Below are 17,679 nucleotides of genomic sequence, written 5' to 3' on the forward strand. Positions count from 1 at the left end.
AGAGTTCAATATGCATTATCTTAGCGGCTTTCAGATCTTTAAAGAACACGCCCATAAATGTTACTTAGTCCATTCCAAGTTCACAGCTAGATGCTGCAATTTTTCTCTATCCGTAATTGTGTTCTTGCAATTCTGAGCTATGATTCTTCACTATGACTTATTTTTGAAAGAAAAAAGCCAAAACCTTCCAGTTATAAAGCTGCATAATACTGCATCACAAAGAATTTAGTTTTCTTTTTGTTCTACCACTTGGATACTTATGGCTAAGACTTTTGTTTGTCCATCATTTATGCTCCCTTGCAGTGTGCACAAAAACTAACACATACCATTGAAGAGAATACAACAGAGGAAGTATCTGACTAAACTGCAGGAAGTACTCAGAAAAGAGTTACGTAAACAACAGAAGTTGACACTACCAAATGACAAAATCTTTAAAATAATATTCATACAAATTTCAATGGTAGTAGAGCTTATAGTGGTAACACCATTGCCTTTTTGCCCAACCTGGAAATTAAACTTGAGATCATTTTAGTAAGTTGGTAATACAAAAGAAGATTTTTATTTGTAGGCCTTCAGGACCAGTTATGGAAAGATGTTCACAAAAGCCTACCCCACCCTCCCCAGGGGTGAGTACATTTTTATAGGTTTTAGGTATAATTGATAAAAAGCACCAATTAGGAGGACAAGTGGTGATGCAATTTCCTTTGGCTATTTGTGAAACAAGAGTTGTTCCAGGCCTTGGTGCATTTTACAGCACAGTTTGTTTCCCAGCTTAGCACCTCAATTGCCAATGTGCAGTTTTCTTCCACTACCTGGGAAAGATGACTGAAAGAAACACCAAGTATCTGCTTTTGTTTCCTGTGCCTGACAGAGACTGATTTGCATTTCAGAGTTTATTGTAAGGCAGGTTGTTGACTCTTCAGTCCACATTTGGCATGCCCACCCCACATACTACTCACATGCTTTATTCTTGTGCTTCTTTCTGGAAATAGGCATTTCATTCTGTATCTGGGATAAACTGACAGGGAATGGCACTTATCTGTACTGGCATCACTTAGCATTGCAAGAGCTTTGGAGGTTGTAGAGTAGCAAGGATGCAATCACTACTTGGGGCCTGTACAATAGCAGGAGTTATGCCAGGGTTAGTCTTCAAAATTCTGATCCATGCAAAGTGAAGCTAATAACAATTGACATGAATGAAGAAATAGTTTAATACTAGAAGTCTTATTTTGATACCCAAACCTTTAAATCTATGTCATAGATTAAATGGCCACAACTAAAAGAACAAAACCCAGTAAAAAGGACTTTCAAAATTGATAGCTTTTGTTTGCTTCTGTTTATTTTCACTTGCTTATAGTGATCCTACCAAAATAATGTGTAATTATGTTTCAGAGTCTATGACTAGATCGATTTTAGAAGATAATTTTGAAGGATCAATCTTTTTTAGCTTCTTATTGCTCATTCTTCCCCTCTCAGGACCTGAACACTGATTCATATTTGCACTTACTGATTAATGCATGTAAGCAGAAAGTGTTGTGTAAAACATACATTTATTTAAAGGGTAATAGAAAATCTCACTTGATTTCCAAATTTGATGTAACCAACATAACATTAAGCATATTTAAGTCCATATCTTTCTACACAAAGGCTTGTGAACCGAAATTTACCACATACTACTGTAAAGGATTTCAAACACAATCACAACTGAATTAAAAGTAAGAGTGAAGAAGTAGTTGCATGGTTTAGTTTTAATAAACCTGAAATAGAAAAGCAGATTTTTTTCATAAAATGGTCCATCTAATAATTTGATGCACTGATGTATGCTAATAGATTTCTCAAAAAAAAAAACCATATCCCATTTTAAAACAGCATTGCAAAGCATAAATAAATTCACTATGAAAGGAAAATCATCTTATCTGCAGAAGCGAAAGCAAAAGTAGACCACCATGTCAGTCACTACTTGAACTGTCTGAACTGTTAGAAGATGAACTTTTTTCCTTTCGTCTCTTCTTTTTCTCCTTTTTATGATGCTTTCCTTTCTTAGATTTATGCTTTTTCCCCTTTTCCTTTTCTTTTTTGTGTGATTTTTGTTTTTTTGACTTTGGTTCATCCTCTTCTGCTGAACTTGATGAGGAAGATCTAGTAAAAAAAATGCAAATCAATATGTAATTAAAGAAGGAAAATGACACGATAATAATTCAAGGTATCAGTATTTTTGTAATGTCACAAATTGAATTTGGTGTAGAGTTTGTAGAGTAGCATCCACTGGAAAGCTTATGATGTCTGGGTCTGCATGTTTAACTTAAATGGTGACTTTTCTAATACAACTTTCATGCCAGAAATGCAGTATGTATATAAGACAGATTAAAAAATAATGGAATAGGAAAGTTGTGTGGGTTTTTAGTCTTTGAGAAAAGAAAGACCAAGAGTACAGACCATCAAAAACTAAAGTATGACAAGAAGACAGAGCTTCTGTTTTGAAAATACCACATGATCAGTAACAATGCTAATTAATGCCTTCAGATATACGTCCCTGATGCAAAAATCTAAGAGAAAGTGTTATGAAATATTGTTATGTTCTTGCAGCTCTAATCAACAGTGATGAGTGATTACATACATAAAAGAACTGTGAGGACAATAAGTCATTATATATTCATTAATACTAAAGAGGGCAGTTTTATGCTATTGTTTACTTGATTAACTCTTGAATGTAAAGAAAACTTAGAGAAAACTATGTAGTTGTTGGCTTTTGCTATCATATATGGGCTTTTGCAAATTATTTTGATACAGTACAGTTTGTAATCTCTTTTTAACTGCTTTTCATATAGTATAATTTGTCAGCCTTTTATGGGTAATACCCTAATCCCTGTGATATAATATATCACACTATTTAGTGTGATATATTATAGTTTCGGCTTTCACAAAATATTAAAATAGACTATTAGATTGTATATTTTAGTGTGATATATTATAGTTTCGGCTTTCACAAAATATTAAAATAGAGACTATGGCCTGTATATTATAACATTGACTTTTCAAAATTAATTGTAGTTGTGAAATAATAACTAATGGTTTTATTTTTTTAACTAACTGACAATGGTGAAAGAGCTAATATTAATTGAAAATACTTGTAAAAATGGCCAAAACGTCTGTGTGATAACATAACATTGAAAAGAACCAGGCAAATAACACTGAAAGAGCAAGGAGGAATCCACCACTGGCCCTTCAGCTATCAGTAGCTGTCAAACCACAGACCAGGGGGCCTTGTGAGGAAATAAAATTCAAGACTCTCAAAGTCACATCTGCATTGTGGCACATACTCTAAGATGAAGCCAGGAGTTGAACTAAGCTGAATAATTCCTAGAACATAGAAACTCAAAGGAATGTTTGAATATGTATAATCTTCATGAATATGCATTTGACCAATGCAATGAAAAAGTATGTAAGAAAAGTTATTACAGTTAACCACGTGCATCCAGCTATGGCTATGCACCCAGTGCTGTTACTTTTGCCTTATCGCTAAAAATTTTAAAGGTTGAGTCTTGTTCCTCACAAAACTGACAACCAGACTGACTCTTTTCTGTTCTACTTCTTCACAAGTGAAAGGGCTGTCTTCAAAAGTGAAATTTTGAACTACACAATGTAAATAAGGAAAAGGAAAAATGCAAATACAACAGGTATTAAATCCTGTTTCTTTGTTTTGGAGGGATATCTTGTGGCCTCCATACACATTTTACAGTTCATACCTTCCAGTGCAGTTCCTGGTATATTGTCTTATCAATTGTCTTAGTGACGAAACATTAGTTTATCCATAGTCTCACTTTAAAAAAAGGCAAAAAAACCTCAAAAAGCCAAGTCAGTCCACCGGCCAGAACTCAGATTCACAATCCATTGGGGTATTATGACATTTTCCTCTGGAACTGAGTAACACTGTTTTTAGGCTTCTGTATTAACAGATACACTAAAACACCTGTTCAACATTACGGAAGTTTCCCTTTTGATAACTGTGAGTTACTCAGAGCATGTGTGTGTGCCTACAGGTGTGCTTACACATGCATGTCTGCACACAGAGAACCCTACAGTCTCTGAATTTCAGAGAGCCTTCTCTACCCTGGCTAGGCTGGGGACCAACCCCACAATCCTCCTGACTTGTTCTCTTCCCATCACAGCTTGCCTAGTGTTGGACAGTCGGGGCAGTTCTGCTTTCTCTGATCTGCAGACCTGCAGGTTGCTGGAGCTCTCAAGACTCCTATGATCCTAACACCACAGCAGAAAGCCTGTGATTCCACCACTAATCTAAGAACATTTACCGTACCATTATTTTACCATTAGCAAGTTCTCACTGGAAAACAGAACACTTTTCAAACAGAAGAAGTACTTGCAAATAATGTTGCATCAATAGAAGCAATATTTCCTGAGAAAAAAAAGTATCAAAAAGTATCAAAATATCAAAAGTATCAAAAATACTTCTAAAGCTGTGTTTTGAAATGAAAAGAAGTGTGTAAAGGTTACCTTTTCCTTGGTCTTTTTAATTTTGTTTTCTCTTTGCTTTTTCTTTTTTGTCTCTTTTTTTCTTCCTCTTCATTTAAATCTATAGGTAGAAAGTTAAAGTTTACAAAACACTTGTGTGAATTAAGATCAGCATTAAAAAAGTAGCTTCAATTGCAATGTCAAGTTACTACAAAATTCTTCTTAAAAGGCTTTCTTTTCCTTTCACCAAATTCTGGTTAGTATAGCAATTTCAGAAATATATTGAGGTAGCAGCAGGACTTTTATACACAACTTATTGTATTGACATTGATCTAAGCACTAAGAATGTAGGAAGGCCTATAAAATGTAGCAAAAAGACCTTTTCCTATACATTTACACCAGATTCAGGTTTTCATCTGTTCTTTATCACAGAAAGGGTGATAAAGTACAGCAGTGGTCTGCCCAGGGAGATGGTGGAGCCAGCATCCCTGAATGTGTTTAAAAAAAGACTGGATGTGGCACTTGGTGCCATGGTTTAGTTGAGGAGTTAGGGCATGGGTTGAACTCGATCTTGAAGGTCTCTTCCAACCTAGTCATTCTGTGATTCTTCTGTATTTTAACAGTTTTAACATTTAACATACGTGTCCAAGTCTGAAAACTGGAACAAATAAAGAGAATAATATTCTGTTAGGCTTCCCTGAGTTACTTCCACACATCCCTATTTCATGCTTCACAAACAGCAATGCCATAAGTGGGACACATTTGAGATAACTGTCAATGTACTGCCTACAGAGACTGGTGAAAGAGTCACTCCTTATCTGGTTGTGTCTGCCCCCTGCCCTAATGCTCTACAGTGTGGTATCATGACTTCACATTTCACTTACAAACAATGCTTTTATGACACTGATGAAATTTTAGACTTTTCTATACCAGTTCAAAAAGTACTTTTGAACTCTCCAGAAGGCAAATCCTTCTGAGATAAATACACATTCAGCTAACATGAAAATACTGACTTTACAAAGTCAGTAAAAAAAAAAGTGCCAATTTTGAGTATTTCATTTTATTCCTATTACCCTTTTCATAAAGTCTGAATGTTGGTGTAGTTACTCCTTTGCTACAACAAACACAAATTACTGGTCTGTATGTTATGGAGTGGAACTTGAAATAATTTAATACGACATAAAAGAGCAAATTACCTTTGGAGCAATGAAAAAACATGAATGATAACGGGTGAACAAGCAGTATTTTTTAAAGAAAATAGTGCAAAATCTTGAGAAGTGAGAAAATGGCAAAATTCCACCTGGATAACTGACAGATATACATCTCCTTACAATATACACAGGAGCCATAGTTTGTGAAAAAACATATAATAAAAGAGAAATATTAGAAGATCAAGTAAACATCTGTTTTTCCTGCAGATATCCATCTTCAATAAGCCTAGGACTGAAAAAACCCAACCTTTACATTCAAAAATATGTAGTAAGTGGTATTTTTTGCAAAGAGACTTGTTCCAAGAAAGTACCATTGCATACCAATTCAGCACTCTCGATAAACAGCCCATCCATTTCTTTTGAAGTGTACAACTAACTATAGGTTCTATCTACCCCTTTTCCTTTCTAAATAGCATCTTCTGTAGGAACTAAATGTCAGCACATGTGAGAGCAAAAGAACAAAACATAATGAAAAACAGAAGGGCAGAGGAGAAGAATGTTCATTCATTTAAAACACACTGAGGTGAAACTCCCCTTCTTACTTAGGTGCATAACCTCTTTGGTGTCCAAATTCAAATGAACTCAAGTATCTGACAAACAATTTATATTTTCTCACTCTGACAAGGAGTTGAAAATATAGAAATATAGAATAGTACTTCTCAAAATATGTATGACTGAATTCCAGTCTACTAACTGTTTCAGACAAAATCCTACTTAGAAACTAGAGAGAAATTCAGGTGTCATATTTCACAGTAGTTAGAAGATATTTAAACTATCATGTAAACTATCATTTAAACTATGTCATAATCAAAAGATTAACTCAGAACACCCATGTTATTTTCTTCTAAGCAGGTTCTTAGTAAAAGATCAACTAATCTCTTGTGTTTCGGAGCCTTTTGAGATATTCCAAACGGGTACATTAATAACTTCCTATAGAAGGAATTAATCATAACACTGAAAGAGTGTGGGTGTATCAAACCTCTCAAGTCTAAACACATAAAGTAGAAGACCTATTTTTAAATCACAGGCTAAAAGAACTAAAAGTAATTGTCACAAAGGATAAAAATCAGAGTCCCTGCACCTCACAAGACTATCATCCAAAACCCAAAACAACACCTTACTCTTTTTTTCACGCATGGCTTGTAATCTCTGTAGTTCCTCTTCCTCGCTGTCTTCACTGCTAGTGCTGCTAACATCTAAAACAATATCTCTTTGAGGATCTACTCGGAGGAAGTTTCGACATTCGAATGTCAGATGACCAGCTGAACAAAATAAATATACAGAAAGAAAAATTACAATTTACTAAAAAAATACCAAAAACTAAAGAACATTGATTTTTGTATTATTCAGTTTTGAGAAGTGAAAGAAAAAAGGGTAGGCTGTGATCTGTGAAAGGGGCAGGAGAAAGTTTACTTTGAAAAAGTCTATCCAAGAATTTGATAGGTTGTGCAATGCTCTTCTATTTAATAGTGCTTTATGGCCTCTCTCCTATTCTGCTAATTTGAAGAATTTTTTCAACTTTAGTTTCTATTTTTAATGCTCTTAGGTACTTTCTTAAGAAACGACCTAAAAACATAGTGTGAAATATTTCAAAAACTACAGTAAGTGTTGCATTGCTTAACTCCCTCTAGTGAAATGGTAGAATCCTATTTGCTTATGAGACATAATCTTTAACAGCCAGCACTTAGTACTGACTAAACTACCGCCTGACTAGTATTTTTAGTTTTCTAAGTTACATCTTGGTAATCATGACCAGCAAGAAACCTTGTGCTGAATATACTAACTGAAATTTTTAAAAGTGAAATTTAAAAAAAAGGAAGATATGGTTTGCGAGACACAGTAATTCAAGTGGCAATTGACATAAACTGATGTTTTTAGTAAGGATGATGACAAATTACCTACACCATGAAGACAGAGAATTTAGGAACATATAAATATGGATCATGTGATATGACTACAAGTTTCCTTCTCTTTCAGAAAGCTTCTGATACTATGACTATGCATGTAGAAAAAAAAGCACTAAATCTGTCTTTATATGCACTGTTATTTGAAAGAACAGATACACAAAGCAAGTCATTGGCAAAATTTGTTGCAAAAACCTGAAGTGAAAGAATGAAGAATTTTTTTTTTCCTGTCACCCAATGTAACACTAAGTCAGTGACTAAAAATTTGAAATCTTCACTAAGACCTGTCTCTGTTAATCAGGTAAGTAGTCACAAACATTTACAATCAGTGTATAGTCCAAAGCATGAGCTGAATGCCAACTGCAGAACTTGTAAGCAATAAAGGTAAGCTGTTTCTTGAAATATACAATGCACAAAATAATATTTTCTTAGAATAAAAGATTATACAGATTCTAAACTATTTTTTCTGGTGAATTAGATTGGACTTAACTTCAACTGAAATGCCTGCCTCTTTGCAGTCAGATTCAGAAGCAGCACAAGTGCTCATCTCAGTATATATCAAAGAAGATGCTTTCAATTCAAAGTTTCTCAAGTAATTTCACTGAAATGTAGTATGTATGAATATAATAGCATATTTTTGTTGCTGAGACAATCAAAGAGCATTGATAGGTGTGACAAACCAGAGAACAAGCATGAAATAAATAGAAGAAAGATAACATGGTAATTTAAACTGACAAATGCCTGGGCAAAAAGGGAGAATACTTCTTTCCTTTTTTTTCCCTCCTCCTCAAAAGGCAGTTCCAACCAACACCATAAAGTGAAGAAAACACTGTAACTTCACATTGCTTATTACAGACTTACGGTAGCCACACTTCTTGCATCCCGCTCTGATATTATCCTTATTTCCACCTGAAAGAGAAAATTTCACCAATTAGGTATTGCTGAAGAGAACCTTCAAGTTTCTTTCAAACGTGGCTTGATAATGTCAATATACAGACACAAGTTATCACTCCTCACGAATATTAAGCACACCACGATCTCTTTTAAAAAACTGCATTTCTAAGGCTACTTTTCTGTGCAGCAATCTATCAGAACACACTTGACTAATTTAAACTACTAGAGATCATTTAGTCTTACAAAATTTATTGCCAAATCCTAATTTGATTTATTGTGACCTTTCCACTTGTTTAGTTACAGTATGAACACAGCAACAGACATCTAAAATTCCCGTGATCTGTAGTACACAATATAAATTCTAGCAGTGCAAGGATGTTGACAGGCATTCACTGGAAACTCTGAAGTGATTTATATTTTAATTACAAGAACTGACTTTACAAGGCAATTAAAAAGAGCAAACCAGATCAAAAAATCAATCCTTGAAAACAAAGAAGGAAATGAAAATGTCAACAAACTGTTAAATTATTCTGAATCCAGATGACACCAAACACAAAAAAATGCAAGAAAACAAATGTGTATGAAAGTGAAGACAGTAACAGAAAAGTTTGGATTCTAAGCAGGAAGAAGGATCTGAATAATGCAAATTTTAGGTATTGAAAGTGTGTGATTCTCCCATGTGAGACAACAGTTAAGTGTAAGACACAGTAGGACAATTCAGGAGAAGCACCAGGGATTTGCCCTACTCCCCAACAGATCAATCTTAATTTTTATTGTTTAAGCCATTGGTAATGAAAGTGACAACTCAATTCCCAGAATCAAAGGATGCCATTCCATCTCCCAACTGAATACAGCAGAAAAACCCCAGCGACTTAAGAAGTCATATATTATCAGAAATTGAGTATGTCCCATTAATTTAAACTATGACTTACTGAAACAAGCACTGTCTTTAGAAAATTCTACTCAAGTAACAGAAACCTTCAAACCCCAAGTTGAAAAAACTACCTTGGAAACTTGGACAACTCAGGTGTGTGCCTTAATGAGTGTATGCCTTAATGAGTGCTGGAAAGCCAAGCAACAAAGATTCATACATTCCATTATAACAGATGATTTTCTGCAGATCCCAAACCCTTAATATTACATGTCCCCTTCAAGGTCAGCAGTGTTCAGGTACCTGTTTTGTGACTACTTCATGAGTGAGATAAGGAGGTAGGGAACACAGAAAAGAGTCACAAAATAAAATGTTTTGTGACTACTTCACGAGTGAGATAAGGAGGTAGGGAACACAGAGAGTCACAAAATAAAAATCGAAAGCGTACCTGTAACTTGCAATGTCACATCAGAAAAACACTCAAACCAGCATTTGCTTGTTCACTACTCCTTGGGACTAGAAAACAAGATCACCCAAACCACCTACTTTGTCCCAGTTTTCTGAAATATTTTTGAGTCAACCTCAACCCACTGCATAGCTCACCCAGAGGTAAAGAAAGATTTGGTATTCCAGCCAAGGGAGGTCACCACAGTCATGTGCACACTACAGAAATCTCCCATGTAAGCCAGAATCTCCAAAAGAGACACCCAGTCCACGACAGCAATGTGAATATTGTCATCAAATATTCCTGCCGAATTCCTAGGACTGAAATCTTGCTATTGTTTTAGGCTTTAAATAATAATGTTAGAAGCAGAGGTTTAGACTAGATGAAGTTTTCGCTGACTAAAAGCCAACTAAGGAAGCTTCTTGCACTTCCTCACTCCTTCTTCTTGCCATATCTTCATTCTCAAGACAATTAACAAGTGGCACAGAACTAAGGACTTCATTCAGTGGCACATAAGACTGAAAAGAAAACCTTTCAGCCTCTCAATGTAAACATGTCTTCCTCAAAAACCCCTTCCAGAATGGGAACAAGCTTAATAGAAAGCCTTCGTTTCATCAGAGAAGCAGATCACCAGAGCTGAGCCTGCTGGGCTGTTCTCGAACACACACTCCCCGTTTTTCGGGGCAAGGAAACGCTGCGGGGCCACGGCGGCCGTGCTCGGCCTGAAGGAGCACCTTGCGGACCGCGCCGGTGCTGCTGCCCGCGCTGACTCGCGCGAACGGTCCACCGGGACACAAGGACTAATCCAGAACGGCGGCGGAAGAGAGAAGCCAAGTCTGACAAGCGCCGTTCTTCCCGCTCTCCCCTCAGAGCAGGGCGCGCAGGGAACGCAGCCTGGGTCCGCCAGAAGCTCGGCGAGGGGCCCCAGGAGGACGCGCCCGCAGGGCCCCTGCGCTGCCCCTGCCCCGGGCCCATCCCCATCTCCATTCCTATTCCCATTCCCATTCCCATCTCCATCCCCATCTCCCTGCCGCCGCCCCCGGCAGCGCGGACCGGAGCAGCACCCGCCGCCCCCGGCACGCTGCCCCGTGCGGCGCACAGCCGCGCGCCCTCCCCGCGCAATTGTCCCAGCTGCTCGTCCCCGTTCCCGTTCCCGTTCCCGTCCCCGTCCCCGGGCTGCCGGGCCGGAGCCGGCCGGCGCTGCCGCTGCCCCTCACCCGGCAGCGCCATCCCGCCGCTCTCTCCGGACTGGGCCGGCCCGCCCGCGCAGCGACGCCTCTCCCCGCCGGAAGGCTTTGCCCGGCGCACTCTCGGACCGTACCACTCTCAGAGAAGGCAGGAGTCCTCAGCACCCCTAAGGGGGGAGCCACGGTGGGGGACCGCAGATGTGTGGAGAAGCCTGCGGATCTTTCCCAAGACACGTAATTTCTCAGTGAGTCTCGAGCAGACTCCGGCTGAGGACTCATTTCTTCGTCCTTTCTTCCGGCTTGTGAAACTTCATCCCCCCTTCCCTGGGCTGCGTACAGGCGCCCAAGATGGCGGGCGGCTGGGGGCGGTAGGAAGTGTGGGAGGCGAAGCGGGTGCCGCGGTTCGTGGGGAGGCTCGCGGGCCGCGCCGGTCCTTCCTCGCCATGAGCAACATCTACATCCAGGAGCCGCCCACCAACGGGAAGGTGAGGCTGCCAGGGTGAAATCCTGGAGAAGTTATATGTTGTAAGTTTATGGGGGGACAGGCGAGAGGAACACGAGCTTGGTGGATTGGTTTGGTTAAAGTTACTTCTTTGGCGCTGCTGGAGGCAAAGCATTAGGCGTGAGTCGTGATGTCTGGAGACATAACACAGAGCAGTCCTCGAAGCGTTTAATTTTATTTCCTCTATACCCGATTATATCTTACCTCTTTAATTTTCTTATGTTGTCTCACTGAATGTAATGATGTTCCTTGTAAGAGCGATATCCTTGGATATCTATGGGGGTTTTTTCCTATGTTGTTTTGTTATAGAAATTATAAAGGGTATCTTAGGTTTCTATAAAGTATCAGACACGTTGTGTTATGTTATGTTATTACAGTTATATTATACGTCTTTATTATACCTATTGATTCAGAGCTGTATCTCAGGTTCTGGAAATGCTAGTTAGAACTAACAGTAGCTGTGTAGATATGTACCACTACAGTAAATATGTACCACTCTTACAAATATAACAAATTCAGATTTGTTTTTTTAGGCAGTTGCACTCTTTGATCAGTGACTAAGTTAAAATAAAACTGAGGCTGCATTTATCTGTATGTTTACAGGTTTTGCTGAGAACTACAGCAGGAGAGATAGATATAGAATTATGGTCAAAAGAAGCACCAAAAGCATGCAGAAATTTCATCCAGCTATGTATGGAAGGTAATGACTGAATGGGATGGGAGTTGTTGAAATTAATTACTATGCCATCTTTGTTCCTTTTCTGTGAAATAGAGATTGTAATTATGTTTTGAATTTAGCATGTCAGCAAGTTTATTTCTGTTTAGGAATTATTAATTAAAATTCAGACAATGTATTTCAAGGTTACCAATGAAGCTAGTGAAGAAAAAAAAAGGTAAAAATTTTGGATGGTTTTCTCAAATTAAGATGATGACATTGAAAAGTATTGAAACATTGTTTTTCAGAGTCTTGAGAGGCATAGTTACAGCAAATATTTACAAAGTATAACAGCGTGCATGAAATGACAGTGATGGAGGCTTGGACATTCTCCAAAATTCTCATTTCTGCATCACAATTTGCACTACCATTTCTTTTTTTTTTTTTCATGAGTGCTCCTAATGTTTCAGTTAGTGTATTTTTTTGTTGATGAAAGCTCTGTAAAATTTCCCACTAAAGTAGTGGGTACCAGAATGAGAAGCTCCATACTGAGAAAACTGTAACAAAAATCTGTGAAAGACTTGATGCCTTTATGTGTTTTCTAACTGGTGTTATTTTCCCAGTTAAGCATTTGTAGAATTGTGAAGAGTTCTTTTAGTCTTCATCTCTTAAACAAAAATAGCAGTCTAGGCTTTGTGCCTCCAGCACAGATCCAGTCTGTTTTGTCCAGTCTCTTTTCCCTAATGTTGAGACTTTTTGCAATGGCAAAAGGATTTCTTAACATGATGATGGTTCATGTATACTTAGTGGGCTTTATTTCCTTTCTGCTATTTTTTAATTGCTTTATAGCATCTTGTGCTTTGTAATACATTTAAGTATTTCTCATTAATATCCTAGCATGTAACCATCCACGACTTTGCACACCCTGCTTTGTCTTGCAGTGTGCTGCAGATATTATCATTATTATATCAACCAGGGGTTTGGTGTTTAGGTAAAGTTTTGGTTTCATTCCTTTTGTTTTCTTATGATCTTGTAACCTCTATCAGATAAATAGATAAAAAAAGATAGCTAAAGATAGCTTCGAGAGCAAAATGTACCACATATTTCATTCTGCAAAAATTATTGGTTTAAGTACAGTATAGGTGATGAAAGTTGTTCTGTGCTGGTGAGTGAAAGTGGAAATCATCTCTATATGGATATTACTAATGTTGTGAGATTGCACCCAGGACAGAGCACAGTATTTCTAGTTCTCCTTTTAAATTGGTGTATTTTGATAGAGTCATTCAGTAATACAACTCAAAAACTGAAAAGACTGTAATTCATCAAGGTCATCTTGTCGGTGATGGGCAGGAGTTTTTGCAAAAAAAAACATGTGACACCGCAGGATGTGATTTCGTAAGTCTGTGGAGAGCAGAAGGGAACCAAATAGAAGCCAACAGCAGAGTCTAGTTACAGTATTTGCTTTCTGGAACTTCAGTCTCTAAACATCTCTGCATGATCTGTATGAAAGTTTGGATTTGAGACCACTTACGTGTATTTAATATCTTATTCTTTTTTTCTTTTTTTCCCTTATTTTTTAGAGTATTACAATAACACAATATTTCACAGAGTAGTGCCTGGCTTTATTGTGCAAGGGGGTGACCCCACTGGTACTGGATCAGGAGGAGAGTCAGTCTATGGAGCTCCTTTCAAGGTGTGTATCTATAACTTACACATTAGTTTGTTTGGTATTCTCTACCATTTGTTCTTCCTACCAAGTTATGAAAAATCAAATCTTATATGAAATGCGTACCTGTGCAGTAGTTGCCTTCGTGTGCTGCTTCAGTGTGTTTGAAGATGCTGTTCTAAATTGAGAGTTCTCAGATCTAGCTACTCTGGTAGATTAGCTATAATCTACCAGAGTATAATAAGCTGGGGGCTCAGATCCTCAGTAGCTGTGTTCTGTTCATCCTGACTGTTTTATTTCAGGTGGGGCAGGCACCTTTAATATGTGACTGAAGCTACAAAGCCTATTTCTGGTCCTTCCATCTTCTTGCTGCTAGACTTTTGCATCTAGCCCAAGCCTGAAGTTTGTGAGAGGGAGTAGTACCTGAGCAGAGAACAAAACAAAAATTACCAATATTGAAGGAGCATTGCTGCTTCAAAGTGGTGGTATCTCAGTATTGATTGCACTGTTTAGCATTGTGATGTTACAGTGGTATTCATCATATTCTCCTTGCTTTGAAAGGAATCCTGTTTTGTCTTCCTGATTCCAGAAAATGTTCTTTCTGTGGATTTTTGCATTACTCTAGTATTACAACCTGTTATTGTGCATTTAGTAACTTTACATGAATTAGGATTTAAATGAATTTTTCATGTAAATGCAGTGATTGTCAAGAATAGTGTTTTTGCAAGAAGTGTATGAAATGCACTTACTTTAACTTATTTTTACTTACTTTTTAAGATGTTTTTTATTTTGTTAATATTGGGGGGATAAAAATGCAGATAAAGACAGTGAATAACAATTGATTTTTAGGCAATGAATGAAAAAAATAAAATTAACAGGACAGAACTTAATTTTTTTTAATTAGTAATGTGTCTCTGTTATTGATATTTTAGTTTCTAGTTCTTTGTTTGGTGTTTATTGTGTGTTTATGGTTTCTTTCTAAGATTGTTCATTTGTTGGCATCATTATAGGCACAAGGGATTAGAAATACTGACTAAAAATAATTTTTGCTGCTCATAGTAGGAACTTTTAAATATAATTCTGGCATTGAGTTTCAAAATACTAGGGATTTATTACTGTCTGAATTCAAAAGAAAACTGTGTTCATGTTGATGTAAGTAATATCACTCCTATCTCCTTTCACACTGCAGCTAAAGGAGTGAAAAGATAGTTTTATACTGAATTTGTTCTCTTTTCTGTCCTGCCTTTACCAGGATGAGTTCCACTCACGATTGCGATTTAATCGAAGAGGACTTGTTGCTATGGCAAATGCTGGGCCCCATGATAATGGGAGTCAGTTTTTCTTTACATTGGGTCGTGCAGATGAGCTTAACAACAAGCACACAATCTTTGGAAAGGTCTGTTACATGGGTTGGAGTCCCAGTATAAGTCAGACAGAAACTGCTAGAAGTTTCTCTGAAGTTTGATATTGTTTGCTGCTATGTGCATTTGAAATTTATTTCTGTACTTTCTATGCTCTCTCCATTCTCTTTGTTTCTTATATCTGGTAGAAATGTTTCTGTGGGTTGATCCTGTTATAACAACTTTCTGTTGTTATTCTTCTAAATTGTATTTTCATGTTGTGCTGCCTTTAAATAATGTTATTCATATTATGGCTGTGTTATTTATCAGTTCATCTGATACTAATCACATGTTAGAAAATTCTGTTTAGAATTAATTAGATTCTAATTACCCAGAAGGGTCAGGAAGATGAAAAACATGAGATGAATTTACCACTCTCATGATTTACTTAAAAGAAAATGAAGCAAATATTTTTGTTATTTCAGTGGTTTTTGTTTTCCTGTTTCGTAGCTCACAGTAATACTTCAACATCTTCATCTGCCTACATTCTCAAAACTACCTGTATTCCTTCAACTTTTGCCATTAAATTTAAAAACCCAAACTTTTGTACACTGTACTTGCTCTCTTTTAGAAGTCTTACATGCTTATAATATTTCCTATAGCACTTGTACTTTCAAAATTTTTTACATAATAATTGCCTTGTATTTTACAGAATAAGTAACACAAATTACAGTCATGAACTTTCAAACCTTTCTTTGTAAATTTGCCAGGTTACAGGGGATACGATATATAACATGTTGCGCCTGGCTGAAGTAGAAGTTGACAAGGAAGAGAGACCTCTCAGTCCACACAAAATAAGAAGTAGTGAGGTGAGTATGTTCTGTTTTGAAATGAGACATTTTAAATTTTTTTTGTGCATAGTGTTCAGAAAATTTGTCATGTCCTTCTGCATATTGTTTTAAAATATTGAACCACTTAATGACAAAATATCTACTAGAGATGTGTTTAAATACTGTTTTTTTAAACAGGTTTTGTTTAATCCTTTTGATGATATTGTCCCACGACCAAACAGAAAACTGAAGAAAGACAAACCAGAAGAAGAAAGTAAAAAGTCCAAAGTAAAAGGCACAAAGTAAATATATGCAACAGAAATGGTGGTTTCTTTTCTTTCACCTTTAATTTGTAGCTTGGCAGGTTTTTACTTCCATTTCTGCCTTTGAAGCTCTTCCTTATTTCTGGGGGGCGGGGTCATGCTAATCTAGTTTCTCTGACTGAAATGTTACTGTGCATCTGCTGACCTGTAACTGTTTCATGCATGGTGATAGTTTGTTGAAAATAGAAAGTGGTTTATCTTTCCCACGTCCTGCCGTGTGCAGGCAGCTGAGTGCAGTTAAAACCTGCTCCTAGAAGTAACTGGGTCACAGCTCAATTGTTTGGGATTTTTTAAACTTATTTTATCAGATACTGTTTCTCCCCCACTGAAGTACTTAGTAAAAAGTCGGCATTTTGACATGGGAAATTTTAGTTTCTGTGAATGAAAATTCACAAACATGCAGTGAAAAGTAATAGCAGCTCTAAAGTGGGCATGCTGTCACTTCTGCTGCATAAAAATAGAACATGTTGCAACTGACTGGTTCCAGCAGTGAGAACAATTAACTATTGAAAAAAAATTATAGCTCATAATTTTTTTGTTGCATTCTGTGAATATGTGCGGAGTTGATATATTTCTGAACTGTCATATCTTGAAAGTCTTCTGTCTTGAATGCTGCTCTGTTGAGAAAAAAACAACAGAACTGTCAGCATTCAAGAATTTGGGAAAGTTAGTCAAGACAAGATTTCTTAAACTGTGTCTTAACTGATGCTTTGCTATCCTTGTTTTATCTCAGGAGTATAATACAACATGTTTTTCTGAATATTTATGATTTATTGCAAAGCAAAATGCAGTAGTTGGTTGGAATTGGTACATTTAGCAGGACAAAAAGTTTTTTTGAAAGGCCATGTACAGCATGAACGTAATATATTTAAAGTTAATAGAATGTTGCTAAGATAATATTGTAAATTTTACCAGAAATTTTCTTTTTTCTCTTAAAGAAACTTTAACCTGCTTTCCTTTGGGGAAGAAGCTGAAGAAGAAGAGGAAGAAGTCAGTAGAGTTAGTCAGGTATTGCACCAAATTAACATTATTGGTCTTTTCAACCAAATTACCTTTTCTGCATATTTGTGGAAAACTTTAAAGCTTTTAGTCTTCTTACATTTGCATTTTGAACAATAATAATAGCAGTTGCTTCAGTTTCTGGGATTCTCTTACAGCATTTTGCGAAACCAGAAGTTTTTAGCTTTCTTGATTTTGGAGGTACCTTTAGTTACTGCATGGAATTTTTACATTTTCATAAGCAAAACATTTCGTAGTATCAATCTATGTCTGCTGTTTAAAAGTCACGGAAGCAATAGGTACTGTATTATTTTCAAGTCCTTTATTTATAATTGCAATTATATGGTCAAATACTTGAATACTGGTGGTCATTTTATGCATT

The 17,679-nt window shown here is 36.8% G+C and overlaps 2 protein-coding genes across 2 annotated transcripts in view; one reads left to right on the forward strand and one right to left on the reverse strand.

Annotated features, from left to right (window-relative positions):
* Positions 1 to 1,313: 1,313 nt before the first annotated feature.
* Positions 1,314 to 11,146, reverse strand: SREK1IP1 (SREK1 interacting protein 1). The gene is made up of 5 exons (XM_039709659.1): positions 11,013 to 11,146; positions 8,447 to 8,494; positions 6,803 to 6,943; positions 4,513 to 4,591; positions 1,314 to 2,139 (listed from the first exon to the last, which is right to left on the reverse strand). The coding sequence occupies exons 1-5, from the start codon at positions 11,023 to 11,025 to the stop codon at positions 1,950 to 1,952; spliced, it is 471 nt and encodes a 156-aa protein (XP_039565593.1). The 5' UTR covers positions 11,026 to 11,146; the 3' UTR covers positions 1,314 to 1,949.
* Positions 11,147 to 11,282: 136 nt separating this feature from the next.
* CWC27 (CWC27 spliceosome associated cyclophilin) overlaps positions 11,283 to 17,679 on the forward strand; it is a 96,727-nt gene continuing 90,330 nt past the window's right edge. The window contains exons 1-7 of the mRNA XM_039709656.1: positions 11,283 to 11,467; positions 12,088 to 12,184; positions 13,720 to 13,832; positions 15,058 to 15,201; positions 15,916 to 16,014; positions 16,174 to 16,277; positions 17,237 to 17,306. Of these exons, the coding sequence (XP_039565590.1) occupies positions 11,426 to 11,467; positions 12,088 to 12,184; positions 13,720 to 13,832; positions 15,058 to 15,201; positions 15,916 to 16,014; positions 16,174 to 16,277; positions 17,237 to 17,306 (669 nt within the window). The 5' untranslated portion in view covers positions 11,283 to 11,425. The remainder of the gene's footprint in view (positions 11,468 to 12,087; positions 12,185 to 13,719; positions 13,833 to 15,057; positions 15,202 to 15,915; positions 16,015 to 16,173; positions 16,278 to 17,236; positions 17,307 to 17,679) is intronic.

The sequence above is a fragment of the Passer montanus genome, unplaced genomic scaffold (assembly GCF_014805655.1).
Source record: "Passer montanus isolate IOZ18808 unplaced genomic scaffold, ASM1480565v1 scaffold22, whole genome shotgun sequence".
Taxonomy (NCBI): Eukaryota; Metazoa; Chordata; class Aves; order Passeriformes; family Passeridae; genus Passer; species Passer montanus.